Source organism: Microcaecilia unicolor, chromosome 7 (genome assembly GCF_901765095.1).
Source record: "Microcaecilia unicolor chromosome 7, aMicUni1.1, whole genome shotgun sequence".
NCBI lineage: Eukaryota > Metazoa > Chordata > Amphibia > Gymnophiona > Siphonopidae > Microcaecilia > Microcaecilia unicolor.
This window is the reverse complement of record NC_044037.1, coordinates 56,076,120-56,097,560: the sequence shown is the minus strand read 5'-3', so window position 1 is coordinate 56,097,560 and position 21,441 is coordinate 56,076,120. Positions and strand designations below refer to the sequence as shown.

The window sequence follows — 21,441 nt, the reverse complement described above, 5'->3', positions numbered from 1 at the left end:
CTCTTCGCCACCCTCAACTCCTTACTTAAAGTGCCCTCCGCTCCCACCCCCCCCCCCCCCTCACTCTCTCCTCAAACACTAGCTGACTACTTCCGCGATAAAGTGCAGAAGATAAACCTTGAACTCGCTTCCAAGCCTTCTCCTCCCTGTGACTTCTTAACCCACTCCTTCAACCAACCTTACCTGGCCTCCTTCTGCTCCTCCCCTGAGATCACCGAAGAGGACACTGCTCGCCTTCTTTCTTCCTCTAAGTGCACCACCTGTTCCTCTGATCCCATCCCCACCTATCTGCTTAACAACATCTCTCCTACAGTTATCCCCTCAATCTGTCACATCCTCAACCTCTCTCTCTCCACTGCTACTGTCCCTGACACCTTCAAGCACGCTGTAGTCACACCACTTCTCAAAAAACCTTCACTTGACCCCACCTGTCCCTCCAACTACCGCCCCATCTCTCTTCTACCCTTCCTCTCCAAATTACTTGAACGCGCTGTCCACAGCCGCTGCCTTGATTTCCTCTCCTCTCAGGCTGTCCTCGATCCGCTTCAATCCGGCTTTCGCCCACTACACTCGACAGAAACAGCACTCTCTAAAGTCTGCAATGACCTGTTCCTTGCCAAATCCAAGGGACACTATTCCATCCTCATCCTCCTCGACCTATCTGCCGCCTTTGACACCGTCAATCATAATTTACTTCTTGACACACTGTCCTCATTCGGGTTCCAGGGCTCCGTCCTCTCCTGGTTCTCTTCTTATCTTTCCCAACGCACCTTCCGAGTATTTTCTAATGGCTCTTCTTCCACCCCCATCCCGCTCTCTGTTGGGGTTCCCCAAGGATCTGTCCTTGGACCGCTTCTTTTCTCGATCTACACCTCTTCCCTGGGCTCGCTGATCTCATCACATGGTTTCCAGTACCATTTCTATGCTGATGACACCCAGCTTTATCTCTCCACTCCCGACATCACTGTCAACCCAGGCCAGAGTTTCGGCCTGCCTCTCAGACATCGCTGCCTGGATGTCCAACCGGCATCTGAAACTGAACATGGCAAAGACTGAGCTCCTTGTCTTTCCACCCAAACCCTCTTCTCCTCGTCCCCCACTTGCCGTCTCTGTTGACAACGCCCTCATCCTCCCCGTCTCTTCAGCCCGCAATCTCGGAGTCATCTTCGACTCCTCCCTCTCCTTCTCTGCCCATATCCAGGAGACTGCTAAGACCTGTCGCTTCTTCCTCTATAATATGAGCAAAATTCGCCCATTCCTCTCTGAACAGACCACCCGAACCCTCGTCCACTCGCTCGTTACCTCTCGTCTTGACTATTGCAACCTTCTTCTCGCTGGCCTCCCGCTTAGCCATCTATCCCCCCTTCAAGCTGTCCAAAATTCCGCCGCACGTCTTATCTACCGCGTGAACTGATATTCTCATATCACCCCTCTCCTCAAGTCACTTCACTGGCTCCCTATCCGCTACCGTATTCAGTTCAAGCTTCTCCTATTGACCTTCAAATGCACTCAATCTGCAGCCCCCCATTACCTCTCTACCCTCCTCTCCCCGTATGTTCCCGCCCGTAACCTCCGCTCTCAGGACAAATCACTCCTATCTGTACCCTTCTCCAACACCGCTAACTCCAGACTCCGCCCCTTCTGCCTCGCATCACCTTATGCCTGGAACAGACTTCCCGAGCCCATACGCCAAGCGCCCTCCCTGCCCATCTTCAAGTCCTTACTTAAGGCCCATCTCTTCTCCCTTGCTTTGGCGCCTAACCACCTTCCCCATTCATGCTACCTACACTGACTACATAGTTTGTAACCTTTAGATTGTAAGCTCTCTTGGGCAGGGACTGTCCTTCCCCATGTTAAACTTGTACAGCGCTGCGTAACCCTGGCAGCGCTATAGAAATGCTAAGTAGTAGTAGTAGTAGGGCTTGGAGCGGCAGCGAAGACAGGTAGACTGCTGAGCTTTTTAGGTCTCAATGTGACTCTTAATCCGTAGCAGAGAAGTCTACCCACTCAGCCAAGCATGTCATCTCCACTGCATTGGAGGCTGTGCAGGCGCAGACTGAAGAGTTTGGTGTCCTGCAGGTGCAAAGGGTTATAATCTGAGCAGAATCCCCTAGTCACATGGAGGATCAACATTCCATATCTTAGCGAGCTGGCGCTGGTGTTGGGATTTGGTTGAGAGAAGAACTTTGGACCATGCTGATGAAACAGCTTCATTTATTTCTCATTCAGTGCTTGAAGTCCCAGATCAGTTACCAACACCACCTTCATTGCAATTTTTTCTAGAACAACCTGCACAATTTTCTTTGAAATCAATCTGGCAAGCTATATTAGAACTGTGGCACGTTCTCCATGTGAACTCTTTGGGGCTGATATTCAGATCGTGGGAGTTAGCCTGGCTAACTCCTGCATTCAGCGCTTAACCCGGATATTCAATGCTGGGCCTTTTCCGGAGGCTGGCATTGAATAGCGGGTTAATTTTTGGCTGGTTTGAACATAAACAGCTAAATCAATATTCAGACTTTAGCTAGTTATGTTCAAACTGGTCAAAAGATATCCTATGTATTCACACTGCAAAATATAGCTGCTAAAATGGGGCTGAAAATCAGTGGATAGCCGGTTATATCACCCGCTATAACCGGCTATCCACTAGCTGCTGTCCAGCGATATTCAGCAGGAGATAGCTGGCTGTCCTCCACTGAATATCACCGGATAGCCGGTTATAAGGCATGTAACCAGCCAGGTGCCGATCCTGGTCTATTAAATGCTTTTTAAATATCAGGAGGTTTGTCCTTAAAGATTGTAGAATATGAGACCAAGTTAATGGTGCAGCTGAGCACAACTGCTTTGAAGCAGAGTCTGGAAATTTCTAATCTGAGACGTGAATCATTTGTTTACTCTTTCCAAAAATACTAGGACTAGAGAGCATGCGATGAAGCTACAAAGTAGTAAATTTAATACGAATCAGAGAAAATGTTTCTTCACTCAACGTGTAATTAAGCTCTGGAATTCGCCAGAGAATGTGGTAAAGGCGGTTAGCTTAGCGGGATTTTAAAAAGGTCTGGACGTCTTCCTAAAGGAAAAGTCCATAGACCATTATTAAATTGACTTGGGAAAAATCCACTGCTTATTTCTGGGATAAGCAGCATAAAATGTATTGACCTTTTTTGGGATCTTGCCAGGTATTTGTGAGCTGGATTGGCCACTGTTGGAAACAGAGTGCTGGGCTTGATGGACCTGTACCTATATACTATTCAGGATTTGGATGTAGTCTTGCTCAAGGACCATTTAGGATTAAATTGAAAGCTTTGGGAGATGAGGCTCATTCCTCAAATCTAAGCTTAATACATTTTCGTTATATAGCTCTGAGAGCCCCAAGAGAAATATTCATTCAGTATTTGACCGAGATTCTGATAATTCCATCTGAGACAGTTCCTCCAATTGCTATCTGCTTACAGCTAAGAAAAAATCATCAGGAACAGCTGAGGGGATGATTCTTTCCCCTTTTTTAGGCATTTCACATCATGAGCCTTCTAATATGGACCTTGCTGTCCCTACTACATTAGTAGTCACTTTAGTATTGACACTGGTTGTTTTTTTGTTTGTTTGTTTTAAGCATAGAGACCAATTATTTCTAAATGTTTTCAGATGTTACCAGAGAGACACAGGATGTGTTTCAAGTGGGATCTTTATTTTCCTTAAATATCCATGTAAATGTATATAGTTCAGTATAAATCTGTAAAATGTTTTTACCAGTTCAGTTAACTTCTTTTTTTTTTTTTTAAGCTGCTCATTGCCTTATTGGCTCAATGCATCCAACTTCCCTGGAGGCAGCTGAGGCAGGGGTTGGAGTGTGATATACCCTGTGAAAGTAGTTGTTAATCAGTCTGATTTTTTTTTTTCTTAGTCAGATTTATGATTAGTTAGGAATTGTAATTCCTTTTCTTTAGGATATTGTGTATTGGTTTTGCCCAGATATTTGTGGACTGGAGTACTTGGATATATTGTGATCTCTTTGTGTTTTGTTTGTTTTCTTGATATGTTTGTGATTTTAGTACTTTTCAATACAAGCGGGTTATATAACTTGGTTATTAGGTGGGCAGTTCTACAAACTAGGCACTGATATTACATGTGCGTTACCTATATAAATGTTGAGAATACCAGCATACATTCACATATGTGTGCACTTAAATGCGTACATACCACCATGGTACTTTAGCGCTATTTTGCAAATACCTGCTAATTCTTATGGCATGTAATTTGCAAGGGGGCATACACAGGGCTGGAACATATGTAGGGTAAACTCTTATACATGTAAATTACAGAATATTGTAAGTTAGGCAAATGTGAGTGGAGGAGTGGCCTAGTGGTTAGAGTGGTGGACTTTGGTCCTGGGGAACTGGGTTTGATTCCCACTGCAGGCACAGGCAGCTCCTTGTGTCTCTGGGCAAGTCACTTAACCCTCCATTGCCCCAAGTACAAATAAGTACCTGTATATACTATGTAAGCCGCATTGAACCTGCTATGAGTGGGAAAGCGCAGGGTACAAATGTAAGAAAAAAAATAAATGTATGCTGCACTTAATTGCTCATGCCTACTTACACCAGCTGTTTGGCTGGTATAAGTGGTGGCATCTAAATGCTATACACATCTACCTCTAGATGTCTACTTTCCTTTATAGAATAGGCTCCTTCCATGTGACCTCCAGATGCCTAATTCTAGGTGCCCTTTCATAGAATTGCCCTACTGTGTATATGAGGCATATATTTACTTACTTTTATTCTTTCATCATACAGATGCTGCTATCAAATTTACCTCCTCAGTTAGAAGAAACAGATTTTGAACGTACATCTTCGGAGCCAGATAATACCTCATACAGCTTATCCTCGTTATCATCAGAGAAAAATGCCTCAGACAGTTTGTGATATTGAAAAAGCAAAAGAATATTATGATGCAACTTTATACCTGTATAACGGGCGTGTTTTTCAAGAACTCTGTTTTTTGTTACCCCGGTATACATCAGGAACAGTTAAAATAGAATTTAACGCAGTGGAAGAAAAAAACCATGCTATAAAGACTGGATTTTACAGTGACAAGAACCATGGATTGTGTGGTCTTTGGCAACTACTGAACTGCAACACAGGAAGAACAGTTAATTTATTAGCAGTTCAGCGTGGTATAGGAAAGCGTCTACTTTCTGGAAAGCCCTGTGCTTTGAAGAGAAATATTTTGTGCATTAATTTTCATCAAGTTGCTCCCAGAAGAGCTGGAAGCCATCTGGGTGGATGACATCTGAGTTTTCCCCAACTTAAAGCAACAGTCTATGTTAGCTGAGCAGATATATTAGCATTAACTCTTCCTTCAAACATGTAGCATTACCTTATAGTCATATACATCATAAGCTAAATATCGCTAAAGAAATTCCAAAATATCTGTGAAGGATTCCAGGCAATGGTTAGTAAGCCTATTTAAGTATATTAGATTAGCCTTAACCCCCAAGGAACCAACATATTTGGGTATGTGCTGTTTGAAAAGATCATAGGGCCAAGGCACTGAATGGAGCGCCTGTCTGGTCCCTCTAGATTCAGGTACTTTGTGAAGGCCTTTTTCTGTAGCCCCAGGGGATGGTTAATGGCTTCCCCTGCCTCCAAGTTTGAGCACTCATGGGCTCTGAGGTTTTCCTTTTCCACAGTGAGGAAACTTGACTGTGTAGCTTGATGCTTAGAGAAGGAAGGGGAAGCACCACAAGAAAAAGAGAAATCATTCTCCCTCTGCCCCCCCCCCCCCCCAAATAATATTTTCTAGCACTGTTTTATAGTTCTTTTTAACAGAAGACAACTCACGATATTCTCACAATATTCCTGAATACAGTTTCATCTTACATGGATTGTTGCTTTAAGGTAAGGTTTTGCTTCCCTTCATTTAGGTGAGTGGGTTGAAAAGTGGGACTTTTGTATAAAAAGAAAAAAAGTTCATGGAGTTTAGGTTGAATACAGTTGAAGGTTTACAAAATTGTGTACAATTTTCCATGGTAGAAGTGTAAGCAAATTGGCAGAAGATATATTTTTATATACAATTTTAGGATGGAAAGTATTTTAACTGTCTCATTTCCATAGATTTCCAAATTTGCGAGACACATTTGGTTTCTTAAGCAGAAATAAAGTGACTGAACCCCCAAGGTGACAGGGTTAATCCTGGGCTGTAGTAATCCTAAATCAGCTAACAAAGAGAACTCTTAGAGAGCTAATCGTAAATGTCTAAGTGCAACTTGTTAACACCATTATCACTGTGGAAGGCTTAACAAAATAGTTTTGTTAATGAAAATAAATTATTAATGTACAGAAACAGAAGATAACTTTGAAAAACACTTGTACTGGCAAATCATTTTACTAGCTAAAGACAGGTGTCTCCAAGGTTTGCATGGCAGTGATTGGATTGTGGTGCCAAGTAGGAAACATATTATACAGATATACTTCAGTTTGTTATTTTTTTTTTGCTTAAGATTCACAGTAATGTTCAAAATATTTCACATTTTATACAGCATAGTAATAATGGCTTACTTAAGTAGATAATGCATCAGTTACATGGGTTATGACACACTACAGTAAGTGTGAAGCATACCAAACTAGGTAAGCTTCATCTTTCTTTTAGCCCATGGGGTCATAGGTATAGTACCCCAAATAGTAGGGGCTGGATATGTGAGAAACCTGTTGAAGAAGGTAGATCCAACTGCGTTCAGGAGAACTTACCTTGAGGGAGGGTATTAATAAGGGACAATTCTGGACAGTTACTTGAGTGGTCTCTTCAGTATGTACTGTGTCACTGATTTAATATATAATCTTCATAGAAATACTGCATAACATTTACACATACTACCTCTGAAATATAACACCTGCTTAAAGCCACGTCAGACTGTAATGTGAACTTTTGTAGTTTATTTTATTTTATTTTTTACCTTTTTATAGGCAATAAATGATTCCAACTGATATTTTCCTTCAGTATTTTGTTCATGTTCTCACCAACCTTTTGTATTCCCTAGTAATTATTTTTGAAATGTCTCTGTAATCTTTCTGTTCCAAATTCTACATTCCTTAAGATTTGGTTGTGCATGAACCTGCATATATAAGCATAAAACCCAGGCTCAGTGTAAGAGGAGAGAGAGGTTCTGATCCAGTTCCAAGTCTCTCTCTGCTTTTGTAATTCCTGGAGTTGCATTTAGCAGATTTTCAGAAAGTAGCTCTGTTCTTGGTATTCCCAAATAGAATTGCCTGAAATAATTCAAGTTTCAGTTTGGACAAACAATTTTCAAAGCTTGTGAAATTCAACAAGTCATGGGGCATATTTGCCAAGGAAAATATTAAATATGCAAAAAGGCAATGCCAGTTCTTTTAAAAATGGTATCAGTTTTGCAAGAGAGAGCCAGAAGGAAACAATCAATATTGGATTGCATGGTAACACCAAGGTGGTTGAATTGGCAGTGGTGGGGGTACTGTTTACTCATTTCACACTGTATAGTAAAACAAATACATTCACAAGTTTACATGTGTTATTCATTGTCTTGTAAAAACTAGCACACTGGGCTGAGAGTGACTATGACATTATTAACAATGGGTTTTATTTACTATTGTGCATTAATTTATGTATATTTGTGTTAGTTCAACTTATACACATAGTTAGCAATTGGTCCCCTGAAGTAGGGGCATAGTTATTAATATGGGCTTCTATTAAGATGTGCTATTTTACCACTAACTCTCATGCTATTTTAGCACAGGTCCATTTTTATGCAATGAGACCTAGGTACTGGGGTTAACAGTAAAATAACATGCCTTAACTTAGCCCACATTGGTAACTTCCCCACTTAGTGTGTTACAAATTGCAAAAGCAGAGACAGTGCAAGGATTGTGAATGCCTTAGGTGAACTCACCTCCCCCTTGCCTGCAGCCCCTCCCCCCAGATTTTGATAACTAAACTCAATAACCATGATCATCAAACAAACAAAATCCTATAAAAATGTAAATGGCTAGTCTGTGGCTGTCATGAGCTATTGTTTTGCTTCAAGAAGCTGCTGCCCTAAGCGAATGTCTAGGCTCGGCTAATGGTTGGGTCTGCCCTGTGCATAAGGCAGTTAACAGACATTAGTAAATAGAACCCTTAGCTTGATTTTTTGCATTTGAGCTACTTGTGTGGCTTAGCTCTGGGGCAGAGCAATGCTATTCATTGATTCTTTTTCTGCTGAGCTAAGTCAGATACAAAACTATTCCAGTCCAGATGGCAAAAAATACATTCTAAAGAAAACAATCTTTGTTAAACATACAGAGCTGCAGTCCTCTGAATAACTTGCTGAAGATCATATACGGAGTGGTAATATGGGGATGTGAACCAATTATAAGCATGATACATTTATATCATAAACAATAAACCAATCTCATAAGTCCCACATTTGAGAATCTAAAAACAATAACAGTAATCACATTAGAACATAACAGCAAGAAGTGCCTAAACCAATCAATAGGGGGGGGGGATAGATTTACGCTTCAAAGAATTGCACTTGACGATCAGTCTAAAGGTTATGCTAAAAACAAAAACTTGGAGCCTTTTAACTAACGTGCAATAAGTAGTTACTGCCTGAACTAGTGCACGGTTACTCTTAGTGCACAGCAGTGCTGACAACACCCACCAATACATGTGCTAATTGCTTGCCCTGCTATGGGCCAGGAAATGGGTGAGGAACCAGCATGGACTGTGTGCTGTAACTGTTGCAAAGAGCACAGATGCAATTACTGCATCCTAACTAGGATGCAGTAAATGCGTCTATGCTGTCAGTACAGTTACCGCTCCGTTTATATTTTTCTGTGCAGTAACTGGGAAGATGCTGAGAACACCCCACAACAGTTAGTTCACAGTCTTTGCACTTTAATAATAGGGCCCCTTAAGTTATTCAGGCTTTAAAAAAATTGTGATTTTTTTATGTTACACTTAAGAATAAAATAATGAAAGAAATTGTTGCTACCAAAATTGAGGTTCAAAAGAGATATATATCTGGATAAATTTTAATAATCTGACCTGAACCACAGTTTGTAGGTTAAAGGGCTCTGTGTCTTTAACTGTACACATTCATTGTGGATATCCTGAAAACCTGACTGGCAAGGGGGATACTCCAAAACTGACTTGGAAAACACTGCTTTGATGTTAACCATTATGGAAAGGCCAATACTTTTCCTGCCCCCCCCCCCCCCCCCCCCCCCCCCTCTCCCTTCAATGAACTATCTTAAGTATCTCTAGCCCCTGACAGGCTGAGGAGCAAAAACCAAACTTGAGAATCAGTCATATCTGATTGTATCAGGAATGTTGTTTTTGATTTTGTGATTGATTTTGTGATTGCTGTAGAATATGTCATGTTGGAGTCAGTGATGTATTTTGTTAGTTGTGTTTAACCATTTTATTATGTTATGTTTAACTTATTATTTGTGATGATTACATTTTTGTAGTCTGCCAAGAGATGGAGTTTTTCATAGACTGGTGGACTATAAGTTTCTGCAAAATAAATGGTGGAGTACTTATTCCTGTTTTCTGGTTCCTATCCAATGCTGAGCTCCACACTACTACCCCTAGGCCTTTGCTAATACCTAGTACTACCTGAATGTAATTCATCTTGCCTTTAGATGGTAAGCTCTCTTGAACAGGGACTGTCCTTCCCCATGTTTAAACTTGTACAGCGCTGCGTAACCCTGGCAGCGCTATAGAAATGCTAAGTAGTAGTAGTAGTGAACTACTGAGAAAGACATGAACTAAATCCAAAATACCAGACACTTGGCGAAGCTAAGCCTGGGGGTAGTAGTGTGATGCTAGGCTTTGAACAGGTACCAGAAAGCAACAGTGTAGATTAGGGCTGTGGTCATTGTTGAGGGCAATGTTGCTAAATGTGTTAGTTTTTGTGTACTATGTGATGATAGTAAATGAACTTCACTAAGCCAGGGTATATGGAGTATGATTGCCAAAGAGAGCTGATTTCTATAATTCATAAGATATACCTTGTATAGACAACCTATCCAGATGTGCTTCAAAAGTCCTTTTAATCTAGCCTATGCCATCCAAAACAACGAGGCATATTTCTATATCTTTCTGCCACATTTTCTTAGTCTATCACTGCATTTCTTGGTACTTGAGGATCTTCTCTGTCTTCACACCTCCGGTTCTCAACCCAGTCCTCAGGACACATCCAGTCAGTCAGGTTTTCAGGATGCCTACAATGAATATTCATGAGATAAATTTGTATACAGTGGAAGTATTATATGCAATTTCTCATGCATATTCTTTGTTGATATCCTGAAAACCTGACTGGCTGGGTGTGCCTCAAGTACTGGATTGAGAACTACTGTTCCACATGATTCACAGAATAATCGTTTGGGACTGGTGGTTTTGTTTTTTGATTTTTGTTTTCATTACCCTGTCCAGTTTCCTTACATCTGGCATTTTATTGATCAGAGTGAGGATGTCCCAGATGTTCATAACCTTTTTTTTCTATAATTCTCTTAGTCATGATACCAGTGCTTTTCTGGTACAGCAGTGTTATAATACAGGTTTCTAACGAATGAGAGATGCCACTTTTTTTTTTGTCTTATGTCAGGACATCATAGCCATCTACAAGATGAGTAACCATTTCCAGCTTGCTCTTACTGAATCTACAGATGTCTTTTTTAACCAGTTTTTAAGCTTGCTGTTAATCATCCACTGCTCTAGACAAACTATCAGTCATTCATCTTTTGATTCAGTTCACCTCTCCTTAATCATTCACATGTCTGATTTTGATCAATGAATAGTTCCTGGTGTAATACTTTGTGTTTCCCCATTGTACATATGCATATTTGGATCCAGTGACACCATTAGGTAAGCTTTGAGGCTTACTGATAGTAGTTCAAAAGGTATAGTCTATTTCTGTTGGGCCATTTCCTCCTTTGGCTCAGGGAATGTACAGTCTTGACATATACTGATTCTTATGAGTTTATCTTGTTGAGCAGACTGGATGAACCTTATAGATCGTTATCTGCCGTCATCTGATATGTTACTATGAGGCATATTTTCAAAGTACTTAGACTTACAAAATTACATAGTAACCTATAGAACTTTATAAATCTAAGTGCTAGTTTTTCAAGATCTTTAAGTGGCCAGTCTACAATTCCAAAGCTTTATATGAGGAGAAATTGCCAGTTGATTAATGGTTTGTATCTTATTCCATGTTGATAATGCACTCTTAATTTCAGTTTTGGTTTCTTTTAATATTCTTTACTGATCTTTGTTCTTATAGATTTATGCTTGATTCTTGCTCCTGCCTCCACTCTTTGATATTTATATACACCTTCCTCTTCAAGTTCCTTTATCTTAGTCATCAATCAGAGGGATGTTCTTCAATTTTGCTCAACTTTCTTTTATGGATATTGGTCTTAACACATTCGTCCAGACCAAAAGTCATCTTGATGGCATCTGAGAAACTTTTCTCTACACTAAGTTGTTCCTCTAATTGTTGGTCACTGGAATAGCAGATGTGCATGTTATCCACAAGCAGTAAGTGTGATGTAACCTCTGGATCGTTACCATTTTTAGGATTAAGTCTAAACCTGTAGCCCAAAAGTAATGAGTACTTAGTAGATTAAATTCCATACAAAACAAAAGAGGTCATAGGGTTTGCCATGAAATATGCCTCACCGTATTTTGATGTTATGAAAAGCTATCTTCATACTTCAGATGGAATGTGGTTTGCCATATTTTTATGGTGAACTTGATGTACTTGATCAATTCTGGCAATTTATTAATAAAGATTGTGCTATCAAAGGCTTTCTTCATAGTCAATCCTATACTGAGATTCCTGTTTTTAGTACTGACCATGATGACTTTATTCAGTATTAAATGGTCCTTGGTTCCATGTGCTCCCTTCTTTATCCATCTGTTATTGGAGTCAAGGTGACTGTATATTCTGTCAGCATCTATTACAGTAAATAGCTTATAGACAAGTTATGGGTTGCAATTTTGGGGAATATTATCAGGATCTTCCTTTGGAAGAAGTATTCTTCTTGTCATTAACCATTGTGGTGTTAAGTCTGGCTGCCTGACCAATTGATTTTTGAAATCTACCAGGTCTTGGTGAAGTGATGTTACTTGTTTGAGCCAAAAATTGGGCCAGTTTGGGCTGTTTTTAGCTTGCTTTTGAACTCTTGTGTTTACTTCAGGCTATTCTATAACATAGATATTTGCCTTTTCCAAATTCTTCCATATGCAGAGTAGCCATTCTTCTTCTCAATTGTATTCTACCAGGATTCTTGAATACATTTTATCTAGAATGTTTGTTTCAGCTTTAGTTTGTATTCTTTACTGTACTAATGCTTTTCCCTATTTCTCTATAGAACTGTTTTATTTTTATGTTTGTCTTGTCGTCATATCTCTGCAGTGTTTATGCTTTGTCAGCTACTTTTAATTGATTATTGTAGTATATGAATTTAAAATCTTCCTCCATGTTTTCAGTTTGATGGATTGGATCATCCTCATATCTCTGGTGGTCTAGAGCCTTTTAGGTACCCATATATCAGGGACACCTCTGCTCACAGTGATTTTATTTTTTTCAATACATTTTTTCAAAGAAGGAGGAGCTTTCTTTCCCTTCTTCATCTATCCCTGCATAGTATTGTGTTCAATTATTTTCTGTGATATCAATAGTTTGTCCCTTTTATACAAGTTATGGCCATTATTCTAGGTATTAAGTTCCACTCGAATAATTTTTCCCACTTCTGCAGTGAAGCAATTTGCCTATTTCCAAATAGACTAAGCTCAGTCATTAATTCCTCCACCTCTGGGTCTTTCTCTTGCCTTTCTTCTTCCTTTTTAGTGGACATCTTACCTTTCATTTATCTCACTCCCTTGCAGTTCTGGATTTGTTCCCTGAATTGCGCTCTCGTCCTTTCTTCTAGTACTTGTTCTGAGCCACCTCCTCCTCCTCTTTTATCAGTCTTTGCCCTGATATTCCGTTCCAGATGCCCTTTCTCTCTCTGCATCAGCCCTTCTACTTGAGCTTTCTGGATTAATTTCTTTATGTGTGCTGGCTTTCTTCTCATGTTTTTCTCACTGTACAATTTTTCTTCTGTTGTTCCCTTTGGAGGCGCCTGGTTTGTGTTTTTGACAGAGCATACCTTTCTCCTGATGTTTCAGCCTAGGTCTTCTCTTTCTATATTTCTTTTTGTACAGATACAGAAGCCCTCAATTGTGTTGAGATGCTATCACTTACCTAAATGTTTTCTTTGCTCTTTAAAAAAATTGAGAATCTTAAATTCCTCAGCAGTCCTCCAGACCGTTCAAGACGCTTGGGTTATGCACTCCTCCCAGCAGAGGGAGACTGAGAACACTAAAACTTCTTATACAAGTAGCCTGTGCAGACCTTCTACTAACCAGTATTTTCTCAGTCTCAGCAGAGGGTAGAAGTGTGCAGCCTGTGCAGTGTACTCAGTCTGGTAGGCCCGTTTGGGGTTTCTAGGTTGGGTTGTAAATGTTAGAGAACCCACACTTGGATCTCTATTACAGGGTGTAAGTCCTAAGGGGCTTCTTATTCCCTGTGGGGTGTCACACCCGGGTGGCCGGGTCCCTCCCCCTGTGCTCTTCCTCTGGAGGACTGCTTGACCTCGGCTACAGACCTCGTTCTGTACGCTTGAGGCGTTTAGGCATCAGCAACGAGGTTTAAAAAAAAATAAACGTTTTTTAAAAAGGCGGCTATTTTGACCGTTCTTGTGGCATTCCAGAGAGAAAACGTCTTCAAGGGCGTTCTTGCCTTAGGCGGTTTTGCCTATTAGTCTGTCAGAGCACAAAGCAACTGTTTGTTTTTATTGTGTTCGCGGCCATTATGTCTAAGCCGGCGAGGTGTCGGTTTTGTGCGAAGCGCAGCGTTGATGTGAAAAGTGGCCAATGTAAATTTTGTGGGGAGCCTACGTTGTCAGCGCTCTTGCCCCCCGTGCTTTCCCCTGAGTCGGCGGAGGTGTTGGGCGGCGATTTGACCGCACATTCCAGACCGGCAACGGCGGGGCCGGTTTTGGCGGGAAACGTGACCATTTTGGCTGCGCGTCCCGGGTCGGCCTTGACGGAGCCGGTTTTGGCAGGAAGCGCGACCCTTTTGGTTGCGCATTCCGTACCGGCGCCAGGGGACCCATGTGTGGTGGGAAGCACGCCTAGTTTAGCTGCAGATCACGCGATGGACCTGCCACCGCGGGATCGAGGGGGGTCTATCGCAGAGACTGCGTGAAGTGTTGGGGCTTCAGCAGCGTCAGGGAGGTCTGCTTTCCCTCCTGAGTTTGTTTGGTCTCTGTATAATGCCTAGAGAGCTGGCCCCTCTCAGGCTGTTTGTTCCCCGGAGGCTGCTAGATCAGGTGGAGTTAAGCGCCCGCGGGTGGATATTCAGAGCCTATGGAGATACTTTCTCTGCCTGGGTCGGAGGTTTGGAGTGACCCAGGAGAGGAGGATCTCTTAGATGAGTCTGAGGATCAGGATGGGCTAAGGCCTGGGGAAGATTCTTCAGTGGTTTGCATTTTTCATAAGGAGGAGTTGTTAGAGCTCATTGATCAGGTGGTCTCTACTTTGAAGTTTGCTCCGGCGGCCACTCCCTCTGCGGAGGGACCCCAGGTAGATCCCTTGGTTAAGGGGATTCGGAGAGCCTCCTGTTCCTTTCCCATGAATTCAGGCATTAGAGACATGGTTTGTGCCGGAGGCTGCTTGTAAGGTGTCTGGGGCTATGGCGCGCCTGTATCCCTTGCCTCCGGAAGATTTGGCCCTGCTGAAACCACCTACTGTGGATGCGGTGGTTACGGCGGTTACTAAGGCTACGGCTATTCCGTGGATGGCGGTACAGCCTTACGGGATCCTAAGGATAGGAAGCTAGAGTCCTTTCTGAAGCGCAGCTTTGATTTGTCGGCTTTGGCCTTGCAAGCCTCTGTGTATGGGGGCTTGGTAGCCAGAGCTTGTTTCCGTTGGGCAGAGAAGCTCTTGGATGAGCCTGCGTTAGATAGGACTGGTTTGGTTCAGGAGCTGGCCAAATTGGAGATGGGGTATTTGTTTTTGGCGGACACCCTTTATGATTTGCTAAGGGCTTCGGCTAAGAATATGGCTCTGGCGGTGACGGCTCGCAGGGCTCTTTGGCTTAGGGGCTGGGTGGCAGATGCGGCCTCTAAAGCAAAGTTGTGTTCTCTACCTTTCAGTGGTTCTATGTTGTTTGGAGAGGACTTGGATAAACTGATGAGTGGTCTTGGGAATGCCAAGGTCTCACAGTTGCCGGAGTTACGGCCTAAGTCTGCTAGTCGAGGGGGTTCGGCTAGAGGTCGGTTTAAGGATGCAAGGCGGTACAGGCCGGGCAGATTTGAATCTCCTAAAAGCCGATTTTTCCAGCGGACGCAGTCCTTTCGAGGGGGTCGTCGAGGAGGTCGGGACTCTTCCAGAGGTGCTGGAAATGATAATAAGTCCTCCTTATGAAGGTGTGCGGGTCCAGCCTCTGGTGAAGGTCGGGGCGCGACTTCGTCTGTTTTATCAGGGGTGGACCCAAATTACTTCAGATCAGTGGGTGCTGGAGGGCGTTCGCACCTGCTGCTGGATCTGTTTCTTCCCTCTCCTTGTCACTCTCGAGTCAAGTTAAAGGCTATTCAAGAGACTCTGGGTCGCTTAATCCAGTTGGGAGCTGTGGTACCCGTTCCTCGGCACGAGCAGGGAATGGGTTGTTATTCCATCTACTTTGTGGTGCCAAAGAAGGAGGACCAGTTTCGACCCATTTTATACCTCAAGAGGGTCAATGGGGCGCACAAGGTGCCATCCTTCCGCATGGAGACTCTGCGCGCGGTCATAGTGGCTGTTTGTCAGGGAGAATTTCTCACGTCACTGGATCTCACAGAAGCGTATCTGCACGTGCCGATTCGAGAGGCCCATCAGCGTTTCCTTCGTTTTGCTGTTTTAGGGAGGCACTTTCAGTTCTGTGCTCTGCCTTTTGGTCTGGCAACAGCTCCAAGCACCTTCTCCAAGATAATGGTGGTGGTGGCAGCGGCTTTGCGGAGGCAGGGAATTCTGGTGCATCCGTATCTGGACAACTGGTTGATCCGGGCGAAGTCTAGGGCTCACAGTGTGGCGACGATGGCTCAGGTGGTTGCGTTTCTGGAATCGCTCGCATGGGTAGTGAATGTAGTCAAAAGTCAGTTGATCCCATCGCAGAGTCTGGAGTACTTGGGAGTGCGGTTCGACAAGGCAGTGGGTCGTGTTTTTCTGCTGGATTCTCAGATCACCTCTCTTCAGCAGCAGGTCCGGCTGTTAATGTCCGTTCAGAGTCCAACGGTTCGAAGGTACCTTCGGGTTCTGGACCTCATGGCAGCGACAATAGAGGTAGTACCATGGGCCAGGGCGCATATGTGTCAGCTTCAGTCGGCTCTGTTGTCCCAGTGGTCTCCTCAGGTACACAGTTTGGAGTTGCAGTTGCCATTGAGGAGGGCTCCTCGGCGCAGTCTCCAGTGGTGGCTGTGCTCGGCCCATCTGAAAAAGGGCATGCCGTTGGAACCTCCTCAGTGGGTGATTCTGGTAACTGATGCCAGTCTGCTGGGCTGGGGAGCTCAGTGTCTCGGTCGGTCCGCGCAGGGGCGGTGGTCGACGGAGGAAGCTCAGTGGTCTATCAACCGGTTGGAGACAAGGGCGATTCGGCTAGCTCTGTTGGCGTTTCGCTCAAATGTGGTCAGAAAGGCGGTAAGAGTCATGTCCGACAATGCGACAGCGGTAGCTTATGTCAACCGGCAGGGCGGTACAAAGAGTCCGCGGTTGGCAATCGAGACGGCTCTGCTCATGAGTTGGGCGGAAAGGCATCTAGTGCAGATTTCGGCGGCACACATGGCTGGGGTGGACAACGTGAACACGGATTTTCTAAGCAGACACATGTTGGACCCCGGAGAATGGTCTCTGCACCGGTCGGTGTTCGACCAGATAGTTCTAAAGTGGGGAATGCCAGTAGTGGATCTCATGGCATCGGCACTGAATGCTCAGGTTCCTCGGTATTTCAGTCGGCGTCGGGATCCGCGAGCGGAAGGGATCGATGCGTTAGTCCTTCCGTGGCCTCAGCGGGTGTTGCTGTACGTATTTCCCCCGTGGCCCTTGATAGGTTGAGTCCTACAGAGGGTAGAATGTCATGCGGGTCCGGTGTTGTTGGTGGCTCCGAATTGGCCGCGTCGGCCGTGGTTCGGGGATCTGATGCGCCTGTTAGAAGGTGAGCCTCTGCGGCTGGGGGGCTCAGTGCTGTTCTGTCAGGGTCCAATTGTCATGCCGGGATCCGTCTCGGTTCTCTCTTACGGTGTGGCCCTTGAGAGGGAACGGTTAAGAAGGAAAGGGTTTTCTCAGGTGATTCAGACGATGGTGCAGTCTCGCAAACGTTCGACGTCTTTGGCCTATATGCATGTGTGCCGCATATTTGAAGATTGGTGTGGGGACCGGGCATGTGTCCCTTCGACAGCTTCTGTGTCGTGCATTTTAGATTTCTTGCAGGATGGTTTTGAGAAGGGCCTTTTCTTTGTCATCTTTGAAGGTGCAGCTGGCTGCTTTGGCGTGTTTTCGGGGTAAGGTGCAGGGCAGGTCGGTTGCGTTTTCCCTGGATGTGGTCCATTTTTTCAGGGGGTGAAGTTGCTTCGTCCTCAGCGGCCGGTAGTTCCTCAGTGGGATCTTAATATCGTTCTTGACTCTTTGGCGGGTTCTCCTTTTGAGCCCTTGGAGTCTTGTTCGATAAAAGACCTTACTATGAAGGTGGTCTTTTTGGTAGCAATATCGTCGGCTCGCAGGATTTCAGAACTTCAGGCTCTTTCATGTAGGCCTCCGTTTCTGTGGTTTTCTAAGGAAAAGGTTTCGCTTTTGCCTAAGGTGGTATCCTCCTTTCATATCAATCAGGTGATTTCGTTGCCGGTCTTGGGAGACCGGACGGGGGATGCTTCTCAGCATCGTTTGGTGAAATTGGATGGGCGCAGAGTGTTGAAGGTTTACTTGCGCAGGTCGGAGGAATTTAGGTGTTCGGACAGGTTATTTGTCCTTCATGGGGGGCCCAAGAAGGGAGCGGCTGCTTCTAAGGCATCTATAGCTCGGTGGTTGAAGGATGCCATCTCTTCGGCTTACATATTGCATGACCGAACAGTGCCGGTGGGGCTCAAGGCACATTCCACTAGGGGGGTGGCAGCTTCTTGGGCAGAGAGTAGTTTTGTTCCACCGGTGGACATTTGTAGAGCGGTCAAACATTATAGAGTGGATGTACAGGCAAGGGAGGATGCCAGTTTTGGAGCTGCAGTTCTGTCCTCTGGGCTTCGCAGGTCCCACCCTTAGATGTGTTTACTGCTTTGGTGCGTCCCAAGCATCTTGAACGGTCTGGAGGATTGCTGAGGAAGGTGAAATTAGGCCTTGCCTGCTAATTTTCTTTAGATCTTCCAGACCGGAGCCCACCCAATGTATCGGACAGTTCAGTATGATATTTTCTTTAGACTTCAGTTGCTGATATTTCTAGTAGTTCCTGTGATTTGGGTCCTAGAGATTTACTAAGGGCAGTTTGTGGTACCGTTTGTGCCCATCTGCAGTTGAATTCCCCCGTCTTAAGGGGAGGAGATCTGAGTGTGGATTCAGTGGTTTTGTTTAGGTGGAGGTGTTTTGTTCCTCTGCTTTGTTACTGTTTTACTGGTTAGTAGAAGGTCTGCACAGGCTACTTGTATAAGAAGTTTTAGTGTTCTCAGTCTCCTGCTGGTAGGAGTGCATAACCCAAGCGTCTTGAACGGTCTGGAGGATCTAGAGGAAAGAAAATTAGCAGGTAAGGCCTAATTTCACCTTTGCCTCGCATGCATTTTGCAGCTTTCTGGCAATATTCCTCTTTTCTCCTGATTTTGATGAACTCTTTTAGTATACCCCTTTAGTTTAAATACAGGATGTATAGGATAAAAGTAGTAATATATTATCTCTTCTTTCTCCGAGGACAAGCAGGCTGCTTGTTCTCACTGATGGGTGACGTCCATGGCAGCCCCACCAATCGGAAAACTTTACTAGCAAAGGCCTTTGCTAGTCCTCGCGCACCGTGCATACGCGGCCGTCTTCCCGCCCGAACCAGCTCGTGTTAGTCAGTCTTCTTTTGTCCGCGCTCGGGACGGTCGTGTTTTGCGCTGTTTCGCGCCCCTCAGAGTTGACCCTCGCACGCCTTCGAGTTTTTCGCTAAAAAAAAAAAAAGAAAATTAGAGGAAGACCTTTACGGTCTTTTCCCTTTTCCTGTGTTTCCAGCTTTTGCCCCGCGTAAGTTTCCTTTCGCTTTCGGGGTAGGCCTTTTTGAGGCCTCGGTTCGGGTTTTTTCTCTCCCTATTTTTGGTGCCCTTATCGCCATTACGAGTTTTGATTTCGCCGGCGTGAGTTTTCCGCCCATGTCATCAAAGTCTCCCAGTGGCTTCAAGAAGTGCGCCCGGGTAATCTCGCTCACTGATAGGCACGCGTCGTGTCTTCAGTGTCTGGGGGCTGGGCACCGCCCGCAGGCCTGTAGTCTTTGCGCCCTTTTACAGAAGAGGACTCAGGTAGCGAGATTGGCCCAGTGGAACGTGTTGTTCTCGGGCTCTTCGTCGGCAACAGCACCGGAGGCATCGAGTGCATCGACGTCGACAGCTTCAAGACCTTCGACCTCGACATCGAGGCATCGACCCTCTGCATCGTCGGTACCGAGACATCGAAAGGCTGCGTCGGCGTCGGTGGTACCGGGACCTCCACTAGTGCTGATGTCGTCGGACGATGGTGCTTCGACTGGAGTGCAGGTGAGGGCTGTTCATTCCCCTGCTGGTGGCGGTGAGCCTTCGGGTGGGTCTCCCCTACCCTGAGGGCTCTTGCGGTACAGCCCCCCCCCCCCCCCCCCCCCCCGAGACTGGCCTTCTTCGGCCTCGGCCCCGAGGAAGCGACGGCTGGATTCTACGTCCTCCTCGTCGGTACCGGGAAGTTCCGGTGACATGCTTCGTTTGAAAAAGTCAAAGAAGCATCGACACCGGTCTCCTTCCCGCATCGGTGCCGAGGGAGTCGGCACCCAGTAGGCATCGGCACCGGGAGGACCGCTCACCCTCTGTTCAGGAGGTGTCGATGCGCTTCACCTTGGACAGCCCGGAACAGCCTCCACGCCCGGAACAGACTCTGACCTCGACGCCTGCATCGGCTTCCATTTCTTTCTCCACAGCCGTTCTGCACGAGAGTCTCCGGGCAGTTCTCCCAGAGATCCTGGGAGAGCTGTTGCGCCCTTCCCCTCCGGTACCGGGGGGTGCTTGCGCCACCGGTACCGTCGAGTGAGGTGCCGGCTGGCCCCTTGCCCAGGGTGAGGTCTCCGACATCGGTGCCGCTTGCGGTACCGACTGCGGTCGCCTCCCAGGAAGGCTCCTCGACAACGTCGGCGGAGGGAGCTTTGCCGGTGCTGGCGAGGGAGTCTACCTCTCGACGCTCCCACCGTGGCCGTGTTTCCACGGAGTCGAGCGGGGCACGGCTTCAGACACAGGTTCATGAACTTGTGTCTGATACCGATGGTGAGGCCTCGTGGGAGGAGGAGGAGGACATCAGATATTTCTCTGACGAGGAGTCTGATGGCCTTCCTTCTGATCCCACTCCCTCCCCTGAAAGGCAGCTTTCTCCTCCCGAGAGTCTGTCTTTTGCGGCCTTTGTCCGGGAGATGTCTTCGGCCATCCCCTTCCCGGTGGTTGTGGAGGATGAGCCCAGGGCTGAAATGTTTGAGCTCTTGGACTATCCTTCTCCACCTAAGGAAGCGTCCACAGTACCCATGCATCATGTCCTAAAAAAGACATTGCTGGCGAACTGGACCAAGACTCTAAGTAATCCCCACATTCCCAAGAAGATCAAGTCCCAGTACCGGATCCATGGGGATCCAGAGCTGATGCGCACTCAGTTGCCTCACGACTCTGGTGTGGTGGATCTGGCCCTAAAGAAGGCTAAGAGTTCTAGGGAGCATGCTTCGTGCCCCCGGGCAAGGACTCTAGAACCTTAGACTCCTTTGGGAGGAAGGCCTACCATTCTTCTATGCTCGTGGCCAAAATCCAGTCTTACCAGCTCTACACGAGCATACATATGCGGAACAATGTGCGGCAGTTGGCGGGCTTGGTGGACAAGCTCCCTCCTGAGCAAGCCAAGCCATTTCATGAGGTGGTCAGGCAGCTGAAGGCGTGCAGAAAATTCCTGGCCAGAGGGGTATATGATAGCTTTGATGTTGCGTCCAGGGCCGCTGCTCAAGGTGTGGTGATGCACAGACTCTCATGGCTGCGTGTCTCCGACCTGGAGAATAGGATCCAGCAGCGGATTGCGGACTCCCCTTGCCGAGCGGACAATATTTTTGGAGAGAAAGTCGAACAGGTGGTGGAGCAGCTCCACCAGCGGGATACTGCTTTCGACAAGTTC

At 45.5% G+C, this 21,441-nt stretch overlaps 1 protein-coding gene across 1 annotated transcript in view; it reads left to right on the top strand.

The window, feature by feature from the left end:
- HDX (highly divergent homeobox) overlaps positions 1-6,939 on the top strand; it is a 202,972-nt gene extending 196,033 nt beyond the window's left edge. The window contains 1 exon segment of the mRNA XM_030209754.1: positions 4,794-6,939. Within this exon segment, the coding sequence (XP_030065614.1) occupies positions 4,794-4,922 (129 nt within the window). The 3' untranslated portion in view covers positions 4,923-6,939.
- Positions 6,940-21,441: the final 14,502 nt, after the last annotated feature.